General features: G+C 41.8%; 1 protein-coding gene across 2 annotated transcripts in view; it reads left to right on the top strand.

Moving 5' to 3' along the window:
- The window catches only part of KCNH1 (potassium voltage-gated channel subfamily H member 1), a 370271-nt gene that overhangs the window by 238129 nt on the left and 104580 nt on the right, over nucleotides 1-27562 (top strand). For both annotated transcript variants that reach the window (XM_055319555.1, XM_055319556.1), the window contains exon 8: nucleotides 26095-26294. In XM_055319555.1, coding sequence (XP_055175530.1) covers nucleotides 26095-26294 — 200 coding nt within the window. The remainder of the gene's footprint in view (nucleotides 1-26094; nucleotides 26295-27562) is intronic.

Below are 27562 nucleotides of genomic sequence, written 5' to 3' on the forward strand. Positions count from 1 at the left end.
CTGCTTCAAGGAAAAGCATTTGTGCAATTGGATTCCACGCAGCAACAGGGTCTCCTTTCCTGCTGTTTTCACTGCCATTTTTACTCGAAAGAATAAATGACACATAAAGTATCACTTTCCAGTCTTGGGTATTTGGACGACATTTTCATGAAAAATCACTGCGGTGAGCCCATCATGTCAAGGAAAATGACTGACAGTATTTGTTGCCAATTATAAAATTAAAGCTTTCCAGCAAAAGTTAGAATTATGGAAAACTGGTAACTGCCATCACGAATGTGACAGTTTCTAATACAAAAGACTGTGTGGATTCAATTGATGGCAATATTAACGAGTATGGTTTTTGGTATTATGTGACGGAATGTGTTGACTTTTGGAAGATCTGCATCACTTAATGAACTCATATTTCCCATATGACCAATGCATGATGTCACAAAATCATATGTGGGTAAAAGACCCATTCAAAGTGCAAAGTAGACCAATGTATTCATATAACAGAATATGAAGAGTTCATTGATATGATTTCAGATCCCACATTAAACTCTAAGAAGCTACCACTTGTTGAGTTTTAGGGTAGTATCAGAGAAGAATGTCCTTAGTTGTCTGAAAGGGCTATTAAAATATTCTTCCCTTTTCCAACTACATACCTCTGTCAGACTGGATTTTCTTCATATACTTCAACCAGAACAACATGCCACCTCAGGTTGAGCGCAGAAGCAGGTACAAAAAATTTAGCTGTCATCTCTTAAACCAGGCATTAAAAAGATTTATATAAATGTAAAGCAGTAGCACTCTTTTTACTAATTTTTTAATGTTTTGGATAGTGTTGCTATTTTTGTAACATACACAATGTCTGTTAACCTCTAATGAACATGTTATTATTTTTAAGTGGATAAATAAATATTTTTAAGTTTTCTCCGATTGACATTGTAACATGGTAAGTAGTGACAGATTTAATCTGCATAAACAAAAGTTCTTTGTTGTCCTCAGGGTTTTAAGAGTGGAAAGCAGTCCTAAGGCTCAAATTTGAGACCCCAGTTGAGAGGGTCACATTCATCGGAATAATGGACTTTCTGGCAACAAAGGTCCAGGGGCTGACTGAGGGAACTGAGCATAATCTGGGTACTGAACAAAGAAAGCCAAGACGGGCTTAGGGAGGACAAGGGACAGAGGATCACTATGAGAGACGGAGCCACCCCGGTAGGCAAGGGCCGGTGCAGGGATAGAGTGCTTAGGCCACAAACTGCCTAGTTCAAATCTTGATTCTACCATTGGTTCCTGTGTGATTTGGGCCAAGTTATGTAACCTCACTGTATCTCAGTTTTCAGATATTTAAAATAGGTACTAAAATAGTGCCTGTTATATAGGTCGCTAGGATTCAATGAAATAAGCTCTGTAAAATACTTGACCTAGTACTCGGCATAAAGCTAGCACTCAATAAATGTTAGCTATTTTTTTTTTTTTTTTTTTTTTTTACTAAGGTGTTTGGACTCTGTTCTCCAGTAAGGAGAGTGTTGGAAGGCTTTTAAGCAGGAAAAAGACATGACCAGATTAAGATGTGCTGTAAAAAAAAAAAATGCAGGGAGAGTACATGTCATCGTTGGGCCTTTTCTTGATGCAATATGGTCCTTAGGGGGAAAATGTTTAAACTGAGCTCTACTGGCCACTCTTCTGGCAGAAGTCTTCAACCTCAGGAAGCCTCTCGGGCATACCAGTTACTTTTGGAACAATTTTATGCACAACTGGGAATCAGTTCTCTTTTGTGGAAAATATTGCTGGCCTATGAACTTTCAAATTTGGATTTTTTTTTTCTCCTTTTCACTCAAACTGCATTACTAAGTTATAGAATCTTTTTGCTGTCCTCAAGTAATTGACTGCCTGGTGCCCATTCTTACATTACCATAGTTTCTGAGATGGCCATTTGTTACCATGGGTACCATCGTAGAACTGGGCTAGGCCAGGAGCAGCTCACAGGAAGAAACAGAAGCACTGGTGGCCATGAACTCACTGGGTTCTTCTGGAGAGTGAAATTCAGCTCATCAGTAATGTGTTGAGGGTTTACTCTGTGCCAGGTGCAGAAGAGCAACAGAGGTGAGGAAATATACCTCTCACCCCTACCCTTACAGAACTTGCCTTCCCTGTGGAGAGGAGGCATGTCTAAAGACAACAACATTGTGAGTTATGTGTGACAAGTGCTAAAACAGAAGTAAAAGTGAAGCACTGGGCGAGCCCAGCTGCGTGAGCATGAGTAGTGAAGATAAGTGTGGATAGGCATGTTGGAACCCCCTGCCTGGGCACCGACCCAAGGAGGATAGACCAGATGCTGAGTTCAGTGGGGAATTTCTGAAATTTGGAGCCAGGAATGATATGATCCAAAGAGTGTCTTCAGATTGTGGCTACCACTGTGTAGAAGCAAGATTTGAGGTGGTTTGGGAGGGACTGGAGAGAGGATGAGGGCTTGGGGGCCTTTGAGGAGGGATAGCTGTGCACACCAGAAGCAGCAGCAGGAGTGGAACCGGGGAAATGGTCAGATGGGTCACTAAAATGAGGAGGGTGATGGAAGGAGTGTGCAGAAACGATACCAAAATATCATTGAGCCTGTTGAGCCTGCGTGATAGAACTGAAAAGAAAAAAGCAAAGGAGAGGCTGGTAGTTGCAGAGGTCAGGCTTTCGATCCATGTTCTTTACTGATTGGCTGATTTAGCCGCAGTGACTTCATGACTCTGCTAGGATTTAACCAGAGCACTGAGACTTAAATGGTGGAAATAACCGAATACCTGTAAATTCTTCAGCAAAGGGCAGTGCCTGTCCCCTCATTATATTTAATGAAGCTCTGGAAACATCCCCCGGTTCAGAGGTGGGTTTGGTGAGCAAGTCTTGATTTGTGCAAATCCCAGCATCTTACTTAGCCTGACATAGGGCTTCAGGCCTAGTCCCTGTGCAGCTGTCCAGCCTCCTCTCTCACTGCCCTCCCCATCCATACCCTGTGGCCAAGGGCTGGACCGTGTGCTTTTGCTTGGAAGTCTTCCTTTCCCATTCCACTGTCATACTCCCAACTCTGTTCATCCTTCAAAACTGTTCTCTGGGGATGCTCTACACCCTGCCCACTCCTACGCCTTAACCCCCACCCCTAAGTCTAGATTGTGCTGACCACACTGTGTTTCATTTGTCTATTCATATAGATACTGCTCTCATCAGACATTGTACCTCGGTGCGAATACCACACCTAACACAAGGGAGATGCTCAGTAAATGTTTGTGGAATAAGAGAATAAATAAAGAGATCAAGTTTGGCTATTAGACTGAAGTGATTATCTGAAAACCCATTCATTTCTGCATTAATAGTTGAACTGTTTTTAGTTCTAAAGAGGGTACATGGCCTGCAGTTCCTAAGCAGCTGAGCATATACTGCTGCTGATTAAACAGCCATGTGCCAAATGGGGCTCACTTTCATCATTCTGACACCCCAGTCCATCTGTTGTAATCAGAGACCAGGGAGGAGCAGGAGCCACCCAAGGGCGGGATATGGGTGGGAGTGGTCCACACTAATGCATTGTTGGTAGATAATTTAGAGCTATTATAATATCAACTGAAAGTTGGACGATTTCTGTTAGAGCCCCTGAGAGTCATACTGGGGAACAGCCCAGGGTTTCAATCATACCTCTCAGGGCAGAGTAGAGATTATTGTCTGCTCTTTCTGTAGTAAGTGTGGGCCCCTCAGAACTTCCATTTTCCTCCTCTTATTGATGGCGATGTCTAGCTTCCCAGGGTCAACCAAGCCTGCCACTGCTCAGGTTCTCTGCCTCCTTCCTTTTAGATTTGGGGAGCAACGAGAGGGTTGACTGGCTCAGAAGAGCCTCTCTGAGTGGAGCTGAAATCTAAGTTTTATTTATTTAGTTATTTATTTATTTATATATTTATTTATTTATGGATTATTTATTTATTTATTTATTTTTAAATAAATTTATTTTTTATTGGTGTTCAATTTGCCAACATGTAGAATAGCACCCAGTGCTCATCCCGTCAAGTGCCCACCTCAGTGCCCGTCACCCAGTCACCCCCACCCTCCGCCCACCTCCCCTTCCACCACCCCTAGTTCGTTCCCAGAGTTAGGAGTCTTTCATGTTCTGTCTCCCTTTCTGATATTTCCCACTCATTTTTTCTTCTTTCCCCTTTATTCCCTTTCACTATTTTTTTGTATTCCCCAAATGAAATCTAAGTTTTAGAAGAGAAATAGAGGGCTGTCACGGAATCAGGATCTCTGCCCCTGTGTATATGCTGGATGAGAGTCTACTTCTGGTCTTCCATTTACTAGCCCATGTGTAGACTGTAGACTTGACTCAGTGAAAACATATTTCTGAAACTCCTCCCTGGGTGCTGAATTAAGTTGGAAAACATTGCAAAAGCTACAGAAGCTATGGCAATTTGAAAACTTTGACTAGCCAACATCTGTATCAGAATTAATGTAATATCAATATGATGGCCCACCTTGCAAACCAAATTGAAGTTTAAAAGGTATGGTGATACCAGTGGATCACTCATAAATATTGAGACGGTTAGTGTCCCCCTTGGCCTGAAGGTAGCTGTTAGAGTGACCCAGTTGGTGGGCTGCTCTGATTCTTCCCCTGGAATCTGCAAGTGGAGCAAATTCTGCATCTCAGGATGCTGGTTGAGTTTGCCATGTCTGTGCTGAGCCCAAGAGTGGAGATACCAGGTGTAAATAAGGATTTCCACGGCGTATAAGATAAAACCTAAGGATGCCTTTCATGGTGTTGTCTTGTCACATGACATCTTAGAGTCACCCCATCACCATTCTTGAATTCTAAGAATCAGCTATGCTGAGAGACTTGCAGTTCCTCAACAAGATTTGTTCTTTCAACCATCTGGGCTTGGTCATACTGTTCCCATTGCCCAGAATTTTCCATTTACCCTCACTTCCTCATTTACCAGAATAATTCAAGACTCAGTTCTGGCATCCTCTTATGCAGAAGAGCTTTCTTCACTCATTTCCCCAAATGGGGTCAGTTAAATGCAGACTTTGTTTCCATGTACTTAATATCACAGCTAAATAACCTCACCTGTCCCCTAGCCCACATTGTCATTGTCCCTGCCTTTTGCACTTTTGGAGATGTTCTTTCCATTGTCTGGAACACCTTCCCACATGCTTCCTTCTATCCTGAGTGTTGCCTCTCCAGGAGCATTTCCTAGGGATGGTTTCTTCTGCTTATCTCAAGGCTGATCATATTTTTATATGCACCATTCTTACAGTCCCTGGTAGCTACCCCCAAGGCAACTATTGAGTGATATTGGTATGGTAAAACTGAATCAGAAATCTGGAGGAATTTACCAGTTGGGCCTTTTCTATTAACAACAATACTGTCAACAGAATAGAATATAATAATTTCTAGTTGCTATTTTTTGGACAGATTTATCAAGATATGTACATATCTTATCAAACAGCTAAATACAAGTTGAATGTTGGGTTTTTTTCCTGCCTAAGCTCAACACATCCACCATTGCTTAGCTTAGTTTTTCTTTTGCTTTCTTCCCCCAGAGTAACCTTGACTGTCTTGCAGGCCCAGTGATTCAGGGCTGGAAGCCCAGGGCCCTTGACTTGTCCAAAGTGTCATGGCAGACACTCAAGGCTTGGCTGTTCATAGCCCTGGTGAAGGTTCTGTTCCTTCCTCCTGACATTTGGCCAGCCCCCCTTAGCCATCTCTCTTCATGAAAAATATTGACCTTGCTAATTTCAAGGCCTAAAATTACCTTTTTCTCTCCATACTATTCTAATCTTTCCTCTTTCAAGTGAGAAAAGAGGGGAAAAAAGTAAAGGCTGCAATTTTTTTCTAGTTTCTGTAAAATTTGAACCTAGCCTATGATTATTTCTTCTTAACTAGCAGAAAGTTCAAAAGTTACTAGTTTCTTCAATTAACTACACCCCCTCTTTTATTTTTTTTTAAATCATCAGTACCCAGTTAGCGTTAAGTGCTTCTTGGCTAAGCCTGTTCTTTTATAATCTGTTTCATAAAGGCATCATATTCTTTTCCTTAAACATTTTTAGAATAGTTGAACATAACCAGACTTTTTCAAAACAAGGCATCCAGTGGTTACTCACGGATAATTTAGAGGCTCACAGAAGTGGATGAGATAATGGTGCCTGTAAGAATCATGGGGAGTTTTAAAAAAATCTACTTGCTCACCCTCTTCTCACCTCAGTTCACCCCTGACTATAACTAAACCTGGGAAAATATAATCTTAAAAAAGCTCTTTTCATGATTCTACTATGCCCCCTGATTGACAGTCATGGTCATGATGGTTCCAGGTAGGCAGGACTCGTCTGAGGATTGTTGATTTTGCACATGAGTTACACTGGGGAGCAGAAGGGGGGTAGTTAGATGTGATGGTTCCTGAAGGCTTCTGAAAGAGTTAGGTTTTGTTTTGAGTTGGATGTTGAATAATAATAACATGGCAACATGTGTTGAGGACATACTGCGTGGAGCATTTCATATATTTCATCATGTTTAGTCCTCACCAAGGATGGTATTATTCTCTATTTGTGCTGATGGAGAAAATGGAGTTCAGAGAGATCAAGTGCTTTGCTCAAAGTCACACAGCAAGTAAGTAGCAGAGCTAGTATTTAACTGTTCAGTCAGTGTGACTGCAGAGCTCTGACTGCTATGATGTGTCAGATTTAGGGGGAGGGAAGCAACAGAGGCTCATGGTACAGGTTATAGCAGGAAAATTATTTCTACCTCATCAAAATCTTTGCAGGAGACAGATATCTGGGCTTATAAGAAGTCCTCAGAGTCAATTACAGACATCACCATTAGGCTGAAAATTGTCTTTCTGTCTCTAAGAAGATGAGAAAGGCCAAGTTTTTATCATCTTGAATAGACCTGGTGTATTATCATCCACTTCAATTTTTCTATCCAATTCCACAATTGTAATTCATAATCATAGTCATTTCTTGGAGATCAGAGGGACATTAGATTCCCTGCAGCCTTGTTTCTTGTCTGACTTCCTCCTTTGGTTGGTTTATTTATTCAAGGGGCCAAGTGAAGCCAAGCTGAGCTGCCCCCACCCGCCCCCCAGCATCTCAGTGCAGTGTGGCTGGTGGCTGGGAGGGGTGCGGTAGTGAGACCAGCGCTGCGCTCCCGTCCCCTTCCCTGGGTGCCCCCGGGGGGCTCCAGTGCCCGACCGTCTGGGGGCCCTCCCTGCACAGGCCTGGATGCCTGTCATCCCTCCGCCCCTATGTGGAAAGTGAAGTTTGAAGAGTGAGGAAGAGACAACGTGCACTTGAAGAGAAGGCTCCCCTTGGAGCTGAGGAACCAGACCCCGCAGGTGTTGGAAAACTTGTCTCGGACAACTGCAGATCAGATGATGGGAAAATTGTGGGCTGAGCACTGACTTTGTGAGCGTAGAGTTGCTCAGTTCCATAAATGCAGGCTTGATTTCAGTTTCAAATCTCCCCTAGATACCTAAATTGAAAAAGCTTGAGCTGGATGACAGTAGCATTTTTAGAGGTCTGGACGGGTTAGCAGAAAGCCTTTCAAATTTCACACATCTGAACTTCAGTGCAATCTACTGCAAAATATCAGCACCTTGGAACCTCTGAAAAAGTGGGAATGTCTGAAAAGCCTGAATCTGTTTCTAACCGTGGGGTTACTAGTCTGAATGGCTAGGGAGAGAGCATCTTTCCCAGCTTGACCTACCTGGATGGCTAGGACAGAGAGGATCTAGAAGTCCAGGTGGATGGTGTGCATGAAGAAGAGCCAGCTGTAGGAGAAGATGAGGAGGATGAGGATGGTGAGGAGGAGGAGGAGTTTGATAACCAAGAAGATGAAGAGGAAGAAGAAGTGTAAATGGGGGAGGGGTAGTAGGATAAAGTTGAAGTCAGTGAGGAGGAAGGAGAATTTGGACCTGATGGGCAAGGTGATGAAGATTAAGGGGATGAGGAGGAAGAAAGGGGAAAGGTAAAACAGGAAAAGAAAAACTGATGATGAAGAAGATAATTAAGACCAAAATAGCCTGCAAAGAAAGAACTGTTTAGTATTGGTTGGACTGCTCATCGGTAGCAGTTTAGATAATAATAGTAATAAAGGGTATGTGTGATACCAACCACAGGACACCACCCACCCAAAGAGCCAAAGAATAGTTCCTATTACATTCTTTCATCATTTGGTCCCTCTTCAAAATCCACCATCAACTTGGGAACTTCACCCCAACAAAATTGTAAGTGCTGTTAGGTTCTAGAGTGAGGCTTGCTGTAGCATGGGTGGTTGGTGAGTGAGTGGTTGGCGCGTCAACCGCCAGTGACTACTAGTCACATCAAGACTATAACAGCATTTTTACTTTCTGTACAACAGAGGCTTGTAAATAAAATCTTAACATAAAAAAAAATTCCCACAGCAAAGAATGAGCCGGTCCAAAGTATCAATGGTGTGGAGGCTGAGAAACCCTCCATAAATGTTTCAGGCATGGGACTGGGGTTGGATCTAGCTCCATGCTTACTAGGTGTGACCTTAGCCAAGTTACTTAACCTCTCTGTGGCCCGTCTGCAAATAAGGCTAATGACAGTCCCTTCCTCATAGGGATCTTAAGAGGTTTCAGTGAGCCAGTGGTGTATCTGCAGCACCGGAGCAGTATCTGGTACACAGTAGACATGTGTTTAAGAGAGGCGCCTGGTGCCATGGTGGAGTGGGCTCCCAAGCCAGCCTGCCTGCGTGTGAATCCTCCATCTGCCGTTTACCAGCTGTGTGACTTTGGGCAAATCACTTAGACATTCTGGACTCAGCTTTCATCTATAAAATGAAGATACTAGTAGTAGCTACCAGGACATAAATCACGTATGCAAAATGATTGGAATAGTGATTTGTACATCATAAAAAGCATATAAATTCCAGTTGTGATTATTACTGTTATTATTCCTTTTTGAAACAAATATTTGGGTCTCCTTTGCACAAAGAGGTGAAGTCACTTGGCTTACAGCTATGAGTCAGCAGAGCCAGAATGAGGACCACTGACTCATGAAAGAATGAAAGGTATGTCCATGATGAGAGTTTCGGTTCTCTCCACTCCTCGGCATGCCGTGGAGTAGGAACCTGGGTGGGTCATGGTCACTTGAGACAGTGTGGACAGAGGCGCTGGGATCTACAATGTCACTTAGCAACCAAATAATTCCAGGACTGCCTTTGAGAAACTAAGAGACTGCTGGTCATTCAAGTAGGAAAATCAGCAGATTCTGAAGTGCCACGATCAGAGTTGTCAACAATGGATAAAGTGATTTTAATTTCTTTTTGTTACTATTATTGGAAGAGGTATTTCTTTGAGACGTTTCGTGCATTGTGCTGTTCCAATTTAATTCACCATGGTGATAGTAATGTCTTTTGAAAAAAAAAAAACTTTTTTTCTTTTTTGTCGTTGTTTAGAGAGGGAGAAGAAAAATTTGAACTTTCTGAGAGCTCATAACTTTAGGAATAGACATAACTACTATTGGAAAATGAGCCCCCTTCAGGTTAACACGCGTGTTTAAATGGCTTTAAAAATTATATATTATTTTAAATGGCTTTGGTAATTAGATTCTCTTTGATGACTCATATTGGCCAGATATAAACTTAGGGCTCTCATTATGAAGTCAAGCAAGACCTGGGTTTGAAAACCTGCAGGCCACTCTATCTTTTTAGCCAGGTGTACTGTAACTAAGTGGTTGTCTCTTTGCAATCAGGAACTCAGCAAGCACAAAATAAGTAAAAGTAGCAAATTATTTGGAGACCTTTCCAACCTGTGTCTGACCTTCTTGATTCATTTGCAGAAGTAATTGCCTGTGGAAATTGCTGTGCTTTTATCTGTGGTGCTATTAAAACACTGGTTGAAATGAGATGGCACAGACTGCATGGTTAATGGGTTACTGTGGAGTGGGAGCTGTTGTTTTATTCGACAGATGAGAAATAGCTGAAAATAACCTTCTGTCTCCCTGTAAGAATTTTGCTTGTTAAGTGACATTCACCAACACAGCAGAGTTTCAGCGTGGTTATAGGAATTTGTGCTATTCTTAGCAAGATATTAAGTGAGAGTTTTCAGGCTTTTCTTGTTATAAAGTACAGAATGTATGAGTGTTTTAAATTCCCTGATTTCAGGGACACTTTCTGTGCTCAGAGGAATAATGGTCCAGCTTGAGGAGGAATGAGGACATAGTCTTGGTAGGACACTGAGAAGAGAGTATAGTCATTTGTATTCCCTGTATGCAGGTACCACTGACCTGTGGGATCATTCCCTCATTCTCTCCTGGCTTCACTGTCGTTATTCTGTCTAGAGGGGTAAGGCTAGCTGCCTTCTTGGCCTCATCCTGCTTCCTCAATATGGCCCAGTATTTTTTCCCCTCCGACCATTCTCCTCCTTTAAAGTAGAGCATTATACTGACAATTTATTAGAGAAATAGTGGGGATCCCTGAGGTATAAAGCAGTGTGTCTCAAACATGAAGATGCCTCAAAATCACCTGCAGGGTTTGAAGAGCTACAAATTCCTGGGTCTCACTTCCGGAGATTTGGACTCAGTAGATTTGGAGTGGGCATGAGAATTTGCATTTCTGACTGCCCAAGCAAGTGATTGATCCTGGTTTGAGACCACTTCGTGAAGCCTTTGTGTGATGTTATGATTTATATGACTAAATACATATTTGCTTTTCCTCCCTGTTTCTGGCACAGAGCTCCTAAAACCCTTGGAATTTCCTCTGCTGACAGCAATAAACGTGTCTCTGGTTGTATTAATGAGGTGACTTTTGGAGGCGCCTAAGGATCTGGGCTGGTTGCCAGGAAAGCCAATCAAATGATTAGAGGGTTGGAACTTTCAACCCCCACCCCATTTCTGCTCCCCCACTAACCTCCTGGGAGGAAAGAGGGGATGAATATGGACTTTATTCACCAATAGCCAATGATTTAATCAATCATGCATATGTATTGAATCCTCCATAAGAAACCAAGGGAAGAGGATTTGAAGAGCTTCAGGTTGGTGAACCAGAACACTTCCAAGTGCCATGCCAGGCCCCAAACTCCAGGAAGACAGACACTCCTTTGTTCAGGGCCTGCCCTGTGTATCTCTTCATCTGGCTATTGGCTCCTTTCCTTTAATATCTTTTGTAATAAACCATTAATCTAGTGAGTACACAGGTTTCCCAAGTTCAGTGAGCTGCTCTAGCGAATTAATCGAACCTATGGAGGAGTTCATGGGAACCATTGTCAGAAGTACAAGTAGCAATCTGGACTTGCAAATGGCATCTTAAGTGGAGGCAGTCTTTGGGGCTGAGCCCTTAATCTGTGGAATCTGATGCTGCCTTTGGCAGATAGCCTCAGAATGGAGTTGAATTGTAGGATACCCAGCTGGTGTCAGAGAAGTGGTTGTGGGGCGTAGAAAAAGCCCACCCACATTGTAAACCTTGTACCATTAAACCCGAGGGAACTCACCTCTCTGGGACAGTCTCTTCCAGTAGTCAGCCAACAGCACTTTCTAAGCACCCCCTGATGCAGAAGAAGAAAGATATCCCTGGAATGATCACCATAACTCCCGCACTCCAGAAAGTCTTCTGTTTAAAGAAAAGCACAAGCCTACATATCACAGTAGAACAGGGAGAACCTGAGTCTCGGGGTGATGAATGGAGGGATATTAACATTAAGTGGGTCAAGAAAGAAAACTAAGATTTTTTTGGATCCACCCCATGGCAGCACCGTGGCGGATATTTATCCTGTGAATTTGGTGAATCTTCACAGAAATCCCAACACGGGCAGATTATGCTCTCTCTTTCATAAATGAGGAAAGTGAGGCTCTTAGGACATAAATTTGTGGTGTACGGGCCAAGGGCAGGATGCCCCAAGATGAGCCACTTTGTCATGAAGATTATTTTGACCTGAGGGCAATCAACGCCCTGTGGGCTGAAGAGAAACTTTTGTCCTTCTATTAACCACATAGAAGAATCTAAATTGGGGATCATTCTCAGAATAAGGGTTATTAGCAGAGATAAATTTTATCTGAGAGACCCATCTGTATGGCAGGACAAACCTCAAATTACCAAGTACCTGCTCTTCTTATCGCCTTGTGAAGTGATTCTTTTCTTCTGAAGTCCCAGACCCCTAACCCCTTCTCCTTAGTTCAGGGTGACATGTAGACCTCATTCTGCCTGACTGCCTTTGGAATTGCCATGTCTGGGTGGATTCCCTGTATGAATGCTGTTACTTTTTATTGTCTCTTGTTAATCTGTCTCATGTCAATTTGATTCTTAGTCCAGCTAGAAGGACCCTTGAAGGGGAAAGAAATCCTTGCTCCCCGACAGTGGAAGGGCCAATAGCATTCTTTCTTTTCAGACACCAAGTAATTTTCACTACACCATGTTGCTTCCCACCATAGCACCTGACACGCCTAAGTATTCAGTTAATGTTTGTTGAATTAAGACATCAGATGATTTAGTGAAGGAAAGTTTCCAGGAAATGATGACTCTGGAGAGTGTCCTTAACCATCTTGCTATTAATTATCATTATATTTATTGGGCATTTATTATATACCAGGTGCTGTGGTAAGCAGTTTGCATACATGATCCCACTTATTAAAAAATAAGCTATAAGGTAACTATTCTATATAAAGATATTTAGAGAGGAAGAATGATTTTCCTGGGGTTGGTAGTGAAACCAGGTTTCCAAATTGTAACTTTTTGTCTCCAAAGTACAGAGTTCTCCTAGGCTGAGTTGATCTGCTAACATGGCACTACTTTTTTTTATCTCCCCCCCCCCCGTTACTACTCATTTCTTCCCAGACAGTGAGATAGACCCATAGCTATGGATTTCAAGAAATAAGATTTTAAAAGTTAGTTGCCAGTTACCATGACAATATAAACATTATCCTCAGACCCACTCATCATCACATTAGGATAAGCACGTGCAATAACTGCAGCAAAGACCAAAAATACTACATTAACAAAATGAGTTGTGTTGCTGTCATGTGGGCCAATTTGACATGGAATGAGGACTTAAATTGGGTTCCCAGGCCCTCCTCCCTGTCCCTGCTTCCTTCCTGCATGCTTCCATGTATCCTTCAGTCCTTCCTAATCAATGAATAGCTTCATTCAGAATCACCACATAGTCAGTATTTCAACTATTGTGTCAAAGTTCTTTTTTTTTAAGTAAATTTTATTTACTTATTCACAAGAGACACAGAAAGAAAGACAGAGACACAGGCAGAGGGAGAAGCAGGGTCCCCAAGGGGAGCCTGATGTGAAATTCGATCCCAGGACCCCAGGATCACAACCTGAGCCGAAGGCAGACACTCAACCACTGAGCCACGCAGGTGCCCCCGATGTGTCAAAGTTCTTAACATGTATGGATTTGAGAAGCTCCTTTGCAGTCCTCTGTTTTGGCAAGATGAGCTTGGTGTGAAACCTCTCTCTGGATTCCAGTGTTTTCCCATTATGATAAATTTTAAGTCTGTCTGTGCAAGTAAAAGATAATAGTTCCCATTCAGGCTAGTGTTCCAGGCTACTGTCTTAGCGAATTGCCCTCTGATGTGTGTGTTCTGACACTGGACTTGCGGACTAGCTGCAAGAGACGGTAACATCGAAGGTCTCTTTGTTCCAACTTAGTACTCTGGGTACTTTCACAGTGTCTCATTCTCCCAACATCCCAGGGAAGTGAGCAGGTGATATTTCTTTTGTTAGACTGACGGAAATGAAGGGAATAAACAGCAAAATAATTTGCATCTGGCCACACAGCTCTAAGTGGCTGAGCTGGAAATTGAACCCAAGAAGGTGTAAGTCAGAAGACACCATCTTCCTGTCCTTATCAGATAATATTGTGAGTGCAAAAGTCACTGGGTTCACCTCTTTAGATTTGCTGGGCTGTGCTTAACCGAGAAAGCAGAAGATTCCATTTCTGAGCTCCTTCTCTGGCTATTTAGATTCTACTTGCTGTATCTCATTAATGTCTTGGAAGTGAAAGGATGTCTCTGGACTGCTTTGAGCTCTCAGTGCCAATGTTGTGTGTGTTAATGACTTTTACCCCCAACCCACCAGTGCAGCTACATGACTTAATGAGCAGTTCATCCTAATCATATGGCTGGCTAATGGGGAATTGAGGATCATAAGACTGGCGATTTTCTTCTAAGGGAAACTCATCTAACAAGAGTCTTTTTTTTTTCTTCAAAAAATGAAGAAATTAAATCTCATTAAAATAAGCAGCAGTAAGGCATAATCTTAATAGATATTGAATATGAGGCACTATCTGGTTCACAAGCAGGAATTGGAAAGGGCTTCTGTTTCCTTGGTTTTTCTTTTTGGCATCTGTGAGGTCTGGGGGTGACAGGATAGCTAGGGTGGGAGTAGAGTTGAAGCGGGGAACAGGGTGGAGAGAAGGAAGGGGGGAGGAGGGGAAAGGGGGAATATTATAGTCTATATCCCAGAAATGGGCTTTTTATAGAAAAGCAGCTCTCTCCTTTTGATCTGTATAAACCTACTCTAAAAAAAGAAATTGGTGAATAATGTAACATGCCTTGACCATGAAGAACTAATCAAATGCAACATTTATGTCCATAGAGTTTGACAACATAATCTGAAATAAAACAAAACGGTGGAAGAGGAGAGAGAACAATAGTGCCGTGCTTCTCACTGTTCCCCCCAGTAACAGTATTACCTGGGAATTTGTTAGAGGTATACATTCTCTAGGGCCCACCCACCCTATGGAATCAGGAACTCTGGGATCAAGGGTCCCAGAGCTGTGTCAAATGCCCTCCAGGTGATTCTGACACACACTGAAGCTTAGAAGGGGGTGGTTTAGTGGAGTATGGCCTTGGGGTCAGAGAGACCCTGGGTTCTGGCCTCCCTGCATGCTGTTTCACTGATACTGAACTTTGTTTTCCTTTTCTGCCGAGGAGTGATGGTACCCACCCTTAGGTGGCTTTATTTTGTATGATTGCTACATTGCTCTGAGCTCTTGGCTTTAAAGATTTGAAAACTACTTTTCAGTTTTGTGGGGGGGTCACCTTGGGCCACAGCCAGCAGTTCCTAATTGCCTTTGCAAACCATTAGTATGGCTGTCAGAAAACATGGTTGACTGAACACACACATTTACGTCTGATCACTCCCAAAACACCATTAAAGCAACAACAAAGGAAACGTCCTTTTAGCACATTAACACATTAGGACAAAGAGCATGAGAGGAGAGTAACAAAAATTGGAAAGCTTAAAACGCAGTGATTGACTTGGCAGACCAAAGAAAGCTGAATCCTAAGATGATAGAGGGGAAATCTAGACAATAATTTGATTTACAGCAGAATTTCCTGAAAGACCCAGGCATTAGTGGCAATAGTGTCATTAGAAGTGAGGATGAAGGGGGAGCTAAAAATAGGGCTGGTTGAAAGTTTAAGAAGCATTTAGATCCCTGTAGGGGCGCCTGGGTGGCTGTCAGTTAAGCATCTGACTCTTGATTTCAGCTCAGGTCATGATCTCAGGGTCATGGGATCGAGCCCCCGCACTGGGCTCCGCACTGGGCATGGAGTCTGCTCAAGATTCTCCCTCTGCCTTTCCCTCTGCCCTCTCTCCACCCACTCACCCCTGCTTGCTTGTGCACGTGCTCTCTCTTTCTCTCTCAAAAAAAAAAAAAAAAAAAAAAAAGAAGCAGCATTTAGACCCCCAAATATCCTTCTCCTTCTATGAAGCTGAGTCAGTGCCCCTCCCCCACTCACAGAAGCCATGTGTATTCCTGAGAGAGTCTCTAGGCTGGAAGAGACAAGGGACAGTGAAAGGAAGAGGTACCATATGACAGAAGAGCCTAAGGCAAAGTTTATATACTGAATGTTTAGACCTTCAACCTCCCTACTTGATTGCTATGCTGCAAGCATTCTCCAGCCAGGAGACTGAGGACTTCTCTAGGAACTCAGCAAAATCCAAAAGGACAATCCTAAAGTTGATGACACTGTACATTCTTCAACACAAACTGCAACCAGGTCCCCAACAACGACTTCTCCCCCACTCATACACACAAGGGTCCCACTCTTAATTATGAGCAGACACCTAAGGAGTACCATATGTTTGTAATCTGAAAGGCAGGCAAACACAAATAAATGAGGAAACAAAGACCAAGCAGGGATAAGAAAATTTAAAAATATATCTATTATTAATATCTCCAGAAGACAAAAGATATTAACATCAATGAAACAACAGAATGCTATTAAAAAGCAACATTTAGAGAATAAGAAATTGATGGGAATGCAAAGTGTAACATCAAATGAAAATTAAATAAAAGCTAAAGAAAACAGGGCATCCAAGTGGCTCAGTTGGTTGAGCATCCAACTCTTGATTTCGGCTCAGGTCACTGTCTCAGGGTCATAAGATTGAGCCCCACATTGGGCTTCATGCTGGGCATGGAACCTGCTTAAGATTCTGTCTCTCTCTCTCTCCCTCTGCCCCCACCATACCCCCTCGTGCAATCTCTCTCTCTCTCTCTCTCTCTCTCTCTCTCTCCCTCTCTCTAAAAAAATAAGTAAAAGAAATAGGAGATAAAAGTTGAAGAAATTTCCCATGAAGTGATAGGAAACTGGAGAGAAAAATAAGAATATTAGATTAGTCCAGGAGTCCAGCACCTGATTAACAGGAGATCTGGGAAAAAAAGAATAGAAAAATGAAGGGAAAGAAACTATCAAAGAACTCAATTAACTATGTAACTAAACTTATCGTGGTAATCATTTCTCAGTCTATACATATATCAAATCATTTTGTGATATACCTTAAACTAATACAATGTTCCATCTCAGTAAAACTGGATGAAACAAAAGGTGGAACCAAGAGAATTTTTTACCAATATGACTTTGAAAGCCTACCTTCACTTTTAAGGATTCTCTTTTCAAAATTACTGTGTTTTTACCTGATTTGTCTCTTGCATCAATACTTATTCCCTCAGTGTATTCATTCAACCCATGCTTTTTTAGTCTTTTTCTGTATTTGACATAAAAGGGGAAAAGAAAGATGTCAGAGATGTCAATGTGGCTATTTCCATATCAATTCACCTTCCAGGACCAGCATGTCCCCATCATTGCCAAATGGAGTGGCCAGATGATAAGGGCTAGCAAAGGCTTGATGACCCTCTGCTGGGAATTAAGAGTACAGAAAAAAGCATAGGTGAGAGAGTAGTGTCTTCTTTAAATTCTGTTTTAATGTATCACTTGGAATTTTGTATAGAACAAAGTCAGTTTGTATAAACCCATAAACTACCCACAGAGGGCAATGATTTTTAAATTATTACAAAAAGAAAGAAGACTCATTAGTCCTTATCTCTAAGCTTTGATACATCTACAGAAATAGCTCTTTTTTCTTAAAATCTTTTTTTAAAGATTAAAAAAAATTATTCATTTGAAAAAGAGAGACATAGAGAATGCCAGTGAGAGGACGAGCAGGAGAGGGAGAAGCAGACTCCCTGATGAGCAGGGAGCCCAATGTGGGGCTGGAACTCAGGACCCTGAGATCCACAAAGTGAGCTAAAAGCAGACACTTAACTGAGCCACCCAGGTGCCCCTCCCCCACCTTTAAAAACTTTTGTAGCCTTCTTGAGTTTAGGAGTGAATTATGTTCTGCATTAGAAGTTGAGGTGCATTTTTCAACAGGAGTAATTTTGTAAATAATGACCAACTTCCTAAAGAAGCCCACAAGTCTGTTTGACCCACTGATTATTAAAAGTACGAGGGTGAGGTCCCGATAGTTTTGTAGAAGCCAGTCACCCAGAATGCTTGAGAGGCCCTGCTAACACAGGGACGGGGTCTTCCTGTCTTTACTCCCCTTTGTTAGCAGGCAGATAAGGTGCCCATCCCACTTCCAGAAGATGCCCCAAAGAGACAGAGATGCGAGATGGGGCAGTGGTATGGCCACTGGCTTAGACTAGGGTGCTAAGGCAATCAGGAGCTGGAGAGCAGGGTAAGCATAAACAAAGAATAAGCCAAGGGCTTCGGAGCTGTGGCCTGCTAAACGCACTTCTTATTTCCAGACTCACTCCAGCAATGTCTCTTTTCTGTTCCACCCAAGATCCTTGAGGTTGAGCTACCTTCTTACTTCCTTTTCCACTGCCCTTACTTTGTTGTTTCTCACTAGGGTTTCCTTCCATCTTGGGTTCATAAAATAGAACAGTCTCTCAATTTTCCTTCTCCCTTTTTTGAGAAACTGTGAGGCATTTTATTTTAAGTGATTTTTTAAAAGCTGACGAGAAATAAAGTGTCCTTATTATGCTTATCCTTCCATCACCTCATCCACCACTGTCACCACTCTGCATGTTTACTTTCTTTACTCTTCCCTCCCCTTCCCTGCCCTCTCCCCTCCCCACCCTTCCCCTCCCACCTCTCCTCTCCTTCCTTCTCCCCTCTTATTTTCACTTTGATCTGCTGGAGGCAAGTTTAAAAAAAAAAGAGAAAGAAGGAAAGAAAAGAAAAGAAACAAGAAAGGAAGGAAGAAAATGAAATAACCCAAGAAAATTTCCTAGAAATGAAGGCCATAAATTTCCAGGTTGAAAGGGCCTACTAAAAGCCTAGCACAATGAATGAGAACTGAGCCACAGCAAAAGGCGCACTGTCATGAATTTTCAGAACATGTGGAAAAAGTTTCTCGAGAGGAAAAAACAGGTTCAGTCTGTAGGGTGAAGGATCTTGAATGCTTTTTTCTTCTCAACACAGGGAAGCCAGTGGAGAAATGCTTCTATTGAGGAAAGAGAGAAATGATTTCACATCTAGAATTCAATGCCCAGTTTAGCTATTAATTGAGTGTAAGAGTAAACATTAGGTCTCAAAGTTTTGCTCCCATATACCCTCTCTCAGAAAACTATAAAAGCGTGTCTTTACCAACATACACTGGTAAACCAAGAGGGTGAAAGACATGGGATACAGGAATCAGGGGATCTGACCCAAATAAGTGAAGCTACTTCCCAGGATGCTGGGGCAGAGGCACCCACATAGCTGGCACCATAATGGTTCAGAAACCTCTAGGAGAAATTTCTTTTTTCTCTTTTTTTCTCTTGTTTCCTCTCTCTCTCTCTCTCTTTCTTTCTTTTCTTTTCTTTTCTTTTTTTCTTTCTTTTCTTTTCTTTTCTTTCTTTTCTTTCTTTCTTTCTTTCCTTCTTTCCGTAGGAACTCACAACCCTGAGATCAAGACCTGAGCTGAGATCAAGAATTGGATGCTTGAAGACATGAAGAGACATGTCTCCAAAGAAAGACATACACATGGCCAACAGACACATAAAAAATGCTCAACATCACTGAACATTAAGGATATACAAATCAAAACCACAATGAGATACCTCACACCAATCAGAATGGCTAGAATTAACAAGTCAGGAAAGGACAGATGTTAGTAAGGATGCAGAGAAAGGGGAACCCTCCTACACTGTTGGTGGGAATGCAAGCTGGTGCAGCCATTCTGGAAAATAGTATAGAGATTCCTCAAAAAGTTGAAAATAGATTTACGCTACAACCCAGCAATTGCACTACTGGGTGTTTATCCCAAAGATACAAAAGTAGTGATCTGAAGGGGCACTTGCACCTCAATGTTTATAGCAGCAGTGTCCACAATAGCCAAACTATGGAAAAAGTCTAAGATATCCACCGACAGATGAATGGATAAAGAAGATGGTACACACACACACACACACACACACACACACACACAGTGGAATACAACTCAGCCATCAAAAATGAAATCTTGCCATTTGCAACAATGTGTATAGAACTAGAGGGTATTATGCTAAGCAAAATAAGTTAATCAGAGAAAGACAATTATCAGGTGATCTCATATGAATATATGTGAAATTTAAGAAACAAAACAGGATCATGGGGGAAAGAGGGAAAAATAAAACAAGATAAAAATCAGAGAAGGAGACAAACCATAAGAGGCTCTTTTTTTTTTAAAGATTTTATTTATTTATTCATGAGAAACATACAAAGAGAGAGGCAGAGACACAGGCAGAGGGAGAAGCAGGCTCCATGCAGGGAGCCTGACATGGGACTCAATCCCGGGTCTCCAGGATCACGCCCTGGGCCGAAGGCAGGTGCCAAACCACTGAGCCACCCAGGGATCCCCACCATAAGAGACTCTTAATCATAGGAAACAGACTGAGGGTCGCTGGAGGAGAGAGGGTGGGGGGATGGGGTAACAGGTTGATGGGCATTATTAAAGAGGGTATGTGATGTAATGAGTACTGGGTATTCAATAAGACTGATGAATCACTGAACTCTGCCTCTGAAACTAATGATACACTATATATTAATTAATTGAATTTAAATTTAAAAAGGAGAAAAGAAAAGAAAAGAAAAAGAAAGAAAGAAAAGAAAAGAAAAGAAAGAAAAAAAGAAAAGAAAAGAAAAAGTGACCTGAGTATCCTGTGTGGTTTAGTCGTGAATATTTCTCACCCAGTTACAATAATATCCACACAGATAATTATCTAACCAAGATGATGCTATAACCATGTCGGAGGATGGGGCAAGGGGAAGAGGAGAAGGAAACAAGTATGAGATTGGAGAGGAGGAAGGGAGCTAAATTCTCAGAGGCCAGCAGATAATTCCTAAACCTGATATATCAGGATATGGTGATTTGAGAATGACATTCAACTAGGAAGATCAACAGCAAACCAAATTAGCTAATACAATGGAAAATGGGTGCTTCTGCAGAAGGGGAACTGGGGGAAAAGAAAGAAGATCTAAGGGAGTAAAGAACAAAAAAAGCTTTGGCTATTTAATTCTTTATGTGTATGTGTAGACAAATGTGAAAATTTATTTATTTTTTATTTTTTATTTTTATTTGTTTATTTTTAAATGACAATTTAAAAAGGGAAACAAAAGTTTTTGCTCCCCTTCCCCTAAATTCCATACATCAACTTTTAATTAAGGGCCAGAGAATATACCATGATTATTTTTCTTTGAGTGGGACCCAGGGCCCTTGCTATGATACAGTGTTAACTCTAAACTGCTCACAGAGAGAAAGACCAGCCCTCACCCAAATCAGCATCTTGCCTTGGGATTGAGAAAGGTCTTTCCCAGTGTGGGGGGACCTAACTAATTCGCATTTAGGGTCGTTCAGGGCATCCTCTGCACTGTGAGGTTCTTATGCAGATAACATACCAATCTCCCTCTCTTCCTCCCCATGTCACACTCAAATATCTGTGCAAGTGGCAGCTGGACTTATGTGCAATCTCTCCCAGTTAGGTTGTGAGTATGTAAGGCATAATGCTTTATATAGAGATATCAATAGATAAAATGTATGCATGAAAAATGTATAATCTCACTTCATATAAAATTAGAGAAAGAGCATTGAGAGAATTACCCATTTTTAATAGTAATAATGTTTCTAATAGTAATAGTAATTAAATAAAGCCCTTGTGAGGACTTTTAACCTTCTAGAATGTCTCAGAAGCAGACTGGCATGAGAGCAGCCCTGGGCTGTAAATGATAGATGTGGCATCGTCGCCTTAATTGTCTGACCAGCACACCAGTGCTTCAGATCTGCACCTAGTTCTCAAATCATGGACAAGAGAGCTATTCTTACTGTATTGATTTGGTGTAACTATATTTTTAAGCTCAAAATTAAATTAATTTTCTGGCAGCCATCCGAGAAAGGCACCTCTTACTCTTCATGCATGACCTCTGGTTCATTATGGCCCAGGAAACAGAGCTGAGCCAAGCCTGCCCTACAGGCTTATTGAGTTAGAGTCAGACTCACTGGGAACAAGGGAGCCAGCCCAGGCCCTGGGAGGCTGGTCCCGAGTACACTTGGTGATGTAGGAGGCAGGAAGCAGGAGATTGGACCTCTTTGTGTATGAGGTTATTTATGAGCTGGTAAGGGCTGTGTCTGCATTATTCAGGCTTTGGCTACTTTTGCTTTTATCTGGTTTCTTTTGTTCAGATTGATACCACTCCGTGGTACCTTTCTAGAGTTGGCAGCACTCTTTCCAGTCCTCATTTCTAATTCTTCTCAGGTGGAATTTTGGGCTCAGTGACTTGGGCAGCCATATCCAGCCCTGGTGGACAGACTACTGAAGATTTCCTTTCCTTAGGGGAAAGGAGAGAAAATGAGGGGGAAATATCAGAGAGGGAGACCGAACATGAGAGACTCCTAACAGTGGGAAATGAATAAGGGGTAGTGGAAAGGGAGGTGGGCGGGGGATGGGGTAACTGGGTGATGGGCACTGAGGGGGGCACTTGACGGGATGAGCACTGGGTGTTATGCTCTATGTTGGCAAATCGAACTCCATTAAAAAAAATATACAAAAAAAAGGAAAAAGATTTCCTTTCCTTACATCTAGATCCATGTCTTTCTCTCTTATTTTTCCCTCTCTTAGTCTTCAGCTAAGCCTGAGTAAGATCATTTGAGAGAATTATTGTGGCCTCTCCATATAATGGGACAGTATTCGTCAATAAAATGGAATGAACCATTGATACATGCAACAACATGGATGCATCTCAAGGGCATTTTGCTAAGTGTAAAAGGCCAATCTCAAAAGGTCACATACTGCATGATACCATTTATATAATGTTTTTGAAATGGCATAATTATAAGAAAAGGAGAAGAAATTAGTGGTTCCCTGGGGGAATGTGCATATAAAGAGAGATTTCTGCAGTGATGAGACAGTTTTATCTTATGAGTGTGAAGCTGATTTCATGAAACTACATGTGTGATAAAACGACACAGAGTTATATACATACTTGTAGATGTTGTAAATCTTCTGGTTTTGACATTATGTTCTTTTTTTAATTTTTATTTATGATAGTCACACACACACACACACACAGAGAGGCAGAGACATAGGCAGAGGGAGAAACAGGCTCCATGCACCGGGAGCCCGATGTGGGATTCGATCCTGGGTCTCCAGGATCGCGCCCTGGGCCAAAGGCAGGCGCCAAACCGCTGCGCCACCCAGGGATCCCTTGACATTATGTTCTAATTGTATAAGATGTAACCAGTGGGGAAATAGGGCAAGGGGTATACAGTATCTATAATATTTTTACAGATTTTGTTAATTTATAATTATTTCAGAATGAAAGGTTTTTTCTTAAAAAAAAAAGGGGAATGAACTATTCATAATGCACCAACATGGATGACTCTCAAAATAATTATGCTGAGTATAAGAAACTAGTCAATATTTGCACATGTGTCCTGGTGCATTCTTGTCCATGTATATCCATTCTTTATAACACTCAAGATGATTAAAATCATTGTATTATAAACTGAAAAAAAAGAAGCCAGTCAAAACAAAGTACAAAAGAAAAATATAGATGAATTGGGCTACCTCAAAACCAAAAATGTTTACATGTAAACAATTCCATCAAGAAAGTGAAAAGACAAAAAAAAAAAAGAAAGAAAGAAAAGGAAAAGAAAGTGAGAAGACAATCCACATGGCATGAGAAAGTATTTGCAAATCATATATCTGATAGAGGGTTTGTATCCAGAATATATAAAGAACACTTACAACTCAATAAAAGACAAACCCAACTGAGAAATAGGCAAGATTTAAATGGACATTTCTCCAAAGAATAGAGAAGAATGACCAATAAGCACATGAAAAGATGCTCAATGTCACTAGCCATCAGAGAAATGCACATTCAAACTAGGATAAGATAGCAGTTCTCACTCACTAGGACAGCAGTAATCAAAAAGACAGATGATAACAAGTGTTGACAGGGTGTTGGAGACATTTGGAGCTCTCATACACTGTTGATGGGAATGGAACACGCTCCATCTGCTCCAGTTCCTCAAATTGTTCACCGTAGTTACTGGATGACCCAGAAATTCCACTCCTAGTTATCTGCCCAAGAGAACTGAAAACATGTTCATGCAAAAACTTGTTCTTGAGTGTTCCTAACAGCGTTACTCATAATAGCCAAGAAGCAAATAACCCAAATGCCCATGAATGGCTGAAGGGATAAATGAAATGTGGATTGTCAATATTGTTGAATATTTCTTCAACAATAAAGAGGAATGAAGTACCAAAATGTGCTGCAGCATGGATGAACCTTGAAAACATTGTGTTACAGAGAAGAGCCAGCTGTTGAAGTTTATGTATTGTATGATTTAATTTATATGTCCAGAGTAGGCAAATCTATAGAGATAGAAAGCAGATTACTGGTTGCCGAGGGCTAGGGGTGTGGGGGTAGGGTGGGGAATGCTAGTGGTTAAGGGGTAGTTGGGAGGAGTATGGAAATATTCTAACCCTAGTCGTAGTGATGGCTGCTCGACTCTGGAAAATATAACAGAAGCCATTGGATTGGATACTATATGTGGATATATTTCATGGCGTGTGAATTATATCTAAGTAAAATGTTTAAAAAAGAGTATATACTGTATGATTACATTTATAGAACATTCTTGAAAATGCAAGCCAATCTATGGTGACAGAAAATATTAGCAATCACTTGGAAACAGGAAAGACTATAAAGGGACATGACGAAACTTTTTGGAAAGTGGTAGAAGTGTTCACTGACTTGATTGGGATGGTTTTGTGAGTGTATACATATTTCAAAGCTTATCAGATTGTATATTTTAAGTGTGCAGTTTATTACATATCAACAATAACACAGTTAAAAAACTGAAGCAAAAACATGTGTGAACTTCACATATAATATGCGTTTTATTTATTTTATTTTTTAATAATAAATTTATTTTTTATTGGTGTTCAATTTGCCAACATACAGAATAACACCCAGTGCTCATCCCATCAAGTGCCCCCCTCAGTGCCGGCCACCCAGTCACCCCCACCCCCCACCCTCCTCCCCTTCCACCACCCCTAGTTCGTTTCCCAGAGTTAGGAGGCTTCCATGTTCTGTCTCCCTTTCTGATATTTCCTACCCATTTCTTCTCCATTCCCCTCTATTCCCTTTCACTATTATTTATATTCCCCAAATGAATGAGACCATATAATGTTTGTCCTTCTCTGATTGACTTATTTCATTCAGCATAATACCTTCCAGTTGCATCCATGTCGAAGCAAATGATGGGTATTTGTCATTTCTAATAGCTGAGTAATATTCTATTGTATTATTTATTAAAAATAACTTGACAAATATTTATTGGCCACTGGTATAGTGTTAGCTCCCAGGGATACCATGGCCAGGAAAAGATGGGTCCAGCCTTCAAGCAATTCATACGGGCACAAGCAAAGTAAGAAGCATATGGCTTGCAAAATGGTTTATATACCATTTCAAGCCTGGGAGTCATGGTCAGCTTCATGGGGAGACTTTCTGGAAGTGGTAGCACTGGAGCTCAGCCTTCAAGGGCGAAGAGGACTTAGAGGTAGAACATGGGGTTTTGTGATGATGTAATGGTCCTCCTTCCTGATGCTAATGTAGGGGAAGCAGTAGGAGCACAAAGTATGTACCTGTTATATCTCCAAGGTGACCTTGGAGATTTTATTTTTGCCCTATTGCAATCGTGCTTTTCTCTTAGGAGCCCCAGCACAGTGGAGTAGATTGTTGTATTTACATGTACCTTAACAATAAGTGAAGCAAAGTTATAAATAACATCCTTCATCGCTCTTGGCAGCCTTGCTATTATTTAGTTACTTGTGATGAGGTATTCAGAGTTTGTCCTTCCACTCCGTTGTTTGCTGTGTGAGAGCCAGGCCTGAATGTCTCATTCCCCATCCTGTCCTCGGCAGGTAGCATAGTCCTTGGCACGTTAGCAGGGCTTGAAAAAGATAACTTGCTGATGGGCTAGGAATTGGGTTGATACAGAACAACACATTTGACTTTGACAGGTAGCCTCAGGCATGGCTCAAACTTTGTGGCAAGAAGTGTAGAGTAGTCTCACTGCTCCTGCCCCCACTGTCTCTCTCCGCCTCTTAGCTCCATCCCCAGTCATGCCAGCAACCATCTATGCTAGCCCTGCCTACCACATGTTTGTCCTAGTGGCCTCCTGTCAGGAGACTCTTTAATGGAGTCTACTCCCAGAGGCTGCTGGGTGAGGTTCTTCTCAAGAGGTCAGGACAGTCTGTCCTGGAGAAGGCAGCTCTAGCCGTTGGCCTACTCTGGGCAAGTTGGGCATTCTTGGGCCCCAGTTGAAGGACCACTCACGTCTTGTCTTTTTTCCTCTTCCTGCCTCAGCACTTCTGTATGCCACCATCTTTGGGAACGTGACGACCATTTTCCAACAGATGTATGCCAACACCAACCGGTACCATGAGATGCTCAACAGCGTTCGGGACTTCCTGAAGCTCTACCAGGTGCCAAAGGGCTTGAGTGAGCGAGTCATGGATTATATCGTGTCCACCTGGTCCATGTCCAGGGGCATCGATACAGAGAAGGTAAGGAGAATGACAAGCTCAGGTGAGCCCTGTATGTCGGCTTTCTCAGACCCGAGGCTCTCCTGGGGCAGGGGTTCTCAAACCTGGCTGTGCATCAGAATTCATTTGGGTAGTTTCGGGTTCCCACGTCCTACCTCCAGAGGTTTTGATGGCTTCTAGATCAGCTTTGCTCAAGGACCAACAATTAAGAGACCAGGAGCCATTATTTAAGAAACTCAAAAGAAAGTGTGTGTCTCCTAGAGAAGAGAGGCATTGGAAGCCTAGCTGTCTCGTGCAGAATTTCCTAGACTTGTACGATGATAAGGCTCAGGGCCATCCAGGAGGAGGTTATCATTGTGACTGATTTTCCTTCCGCCTCAGGCTCTGAGATGGCACAGCACTGCCAATGATTTCGTCTTTCTTCAAATTTTTGATATTTTGTTCATTGGGGATTTTTTTTTGCATGAATTTTGACATTTTAAAATATAATATTAAACTGTAATTTATCTTGATTACTGAGTTTTTAACCCAAGGCTGTTGCCTCACTGTAGTCTCAGCTCTGATAAGAATCCCACGATTTGTGGTCTTTATTCCCATGGAGATTCCCAACCTCTATCCCAGAGGTATGGAATCTGGGTTCAGAGGAGGGGAAGGTGGGAGGAGAGATCTGCATTTGTAAGAAGTGCCCAGGTGATCCTATTCATCAGATAAGTCTGGTCAATACCGATAGAGGGCTTGTGTGTTAGTCATCTTGGGCTTGAGGAAAACCCCAGTTAGACATCTTTCTAAGGCTAAGGGTATTGGTTTCCCCATCTGCAAAATGGAAACAAAAATAAATCCCTATTGTTCTTTAAGAGTCGCATATAATGCATTTCAATAAAGTGAAGAAAATTTGTTGGCTGGAAAGAGTAGAGAAAAGGTACAGTGGACTTTCTGTTCTCTTAGGAATTATCTCCTGTGTATATTTCTATAAGCAGACATGTAATCCTGGGTCCATTTTTCTCTGCTTCTCCGTGTTTTCAGCCACACTTCTCCTTTTACTGCCAATCTCGAAGTACTTGGGGAATTCTGATTCCTTTCGCTGTTGGAATAAGAAAAACAGAAAGATAACGTTGCTGCAGAAATATAACACATTCCAAGCCAAATTCAACAGACTTTGGATCAGCTAAACTTGCTCCTACCCTTGCATTAGAATAGTTAGTTGAGAGTTGACAGTTTAAAAGGAAAACTTGAACTCAATTTAATTGCTTCCACCTTAAAAGGAATGATAATTCGGTTTTGTTGAAGAT

Source organism: Nyctereutes procyonoides, unplaced genomic scaffold (assembly GCF_905146905.1).
Source record: "Nyctereutes procyonoides isolate TBG_1078 unplaced genomic scaffold, NYPRO_anot_genome, whole genome shotgun sequence".
In the NCBI taxonomy this organism is placed as follows: Eukaryota; Metazoa; Chordata; class Mammalia; order Carnivora; family Canidae; genus Nyctereutes; species Nyctereutes procyonoides.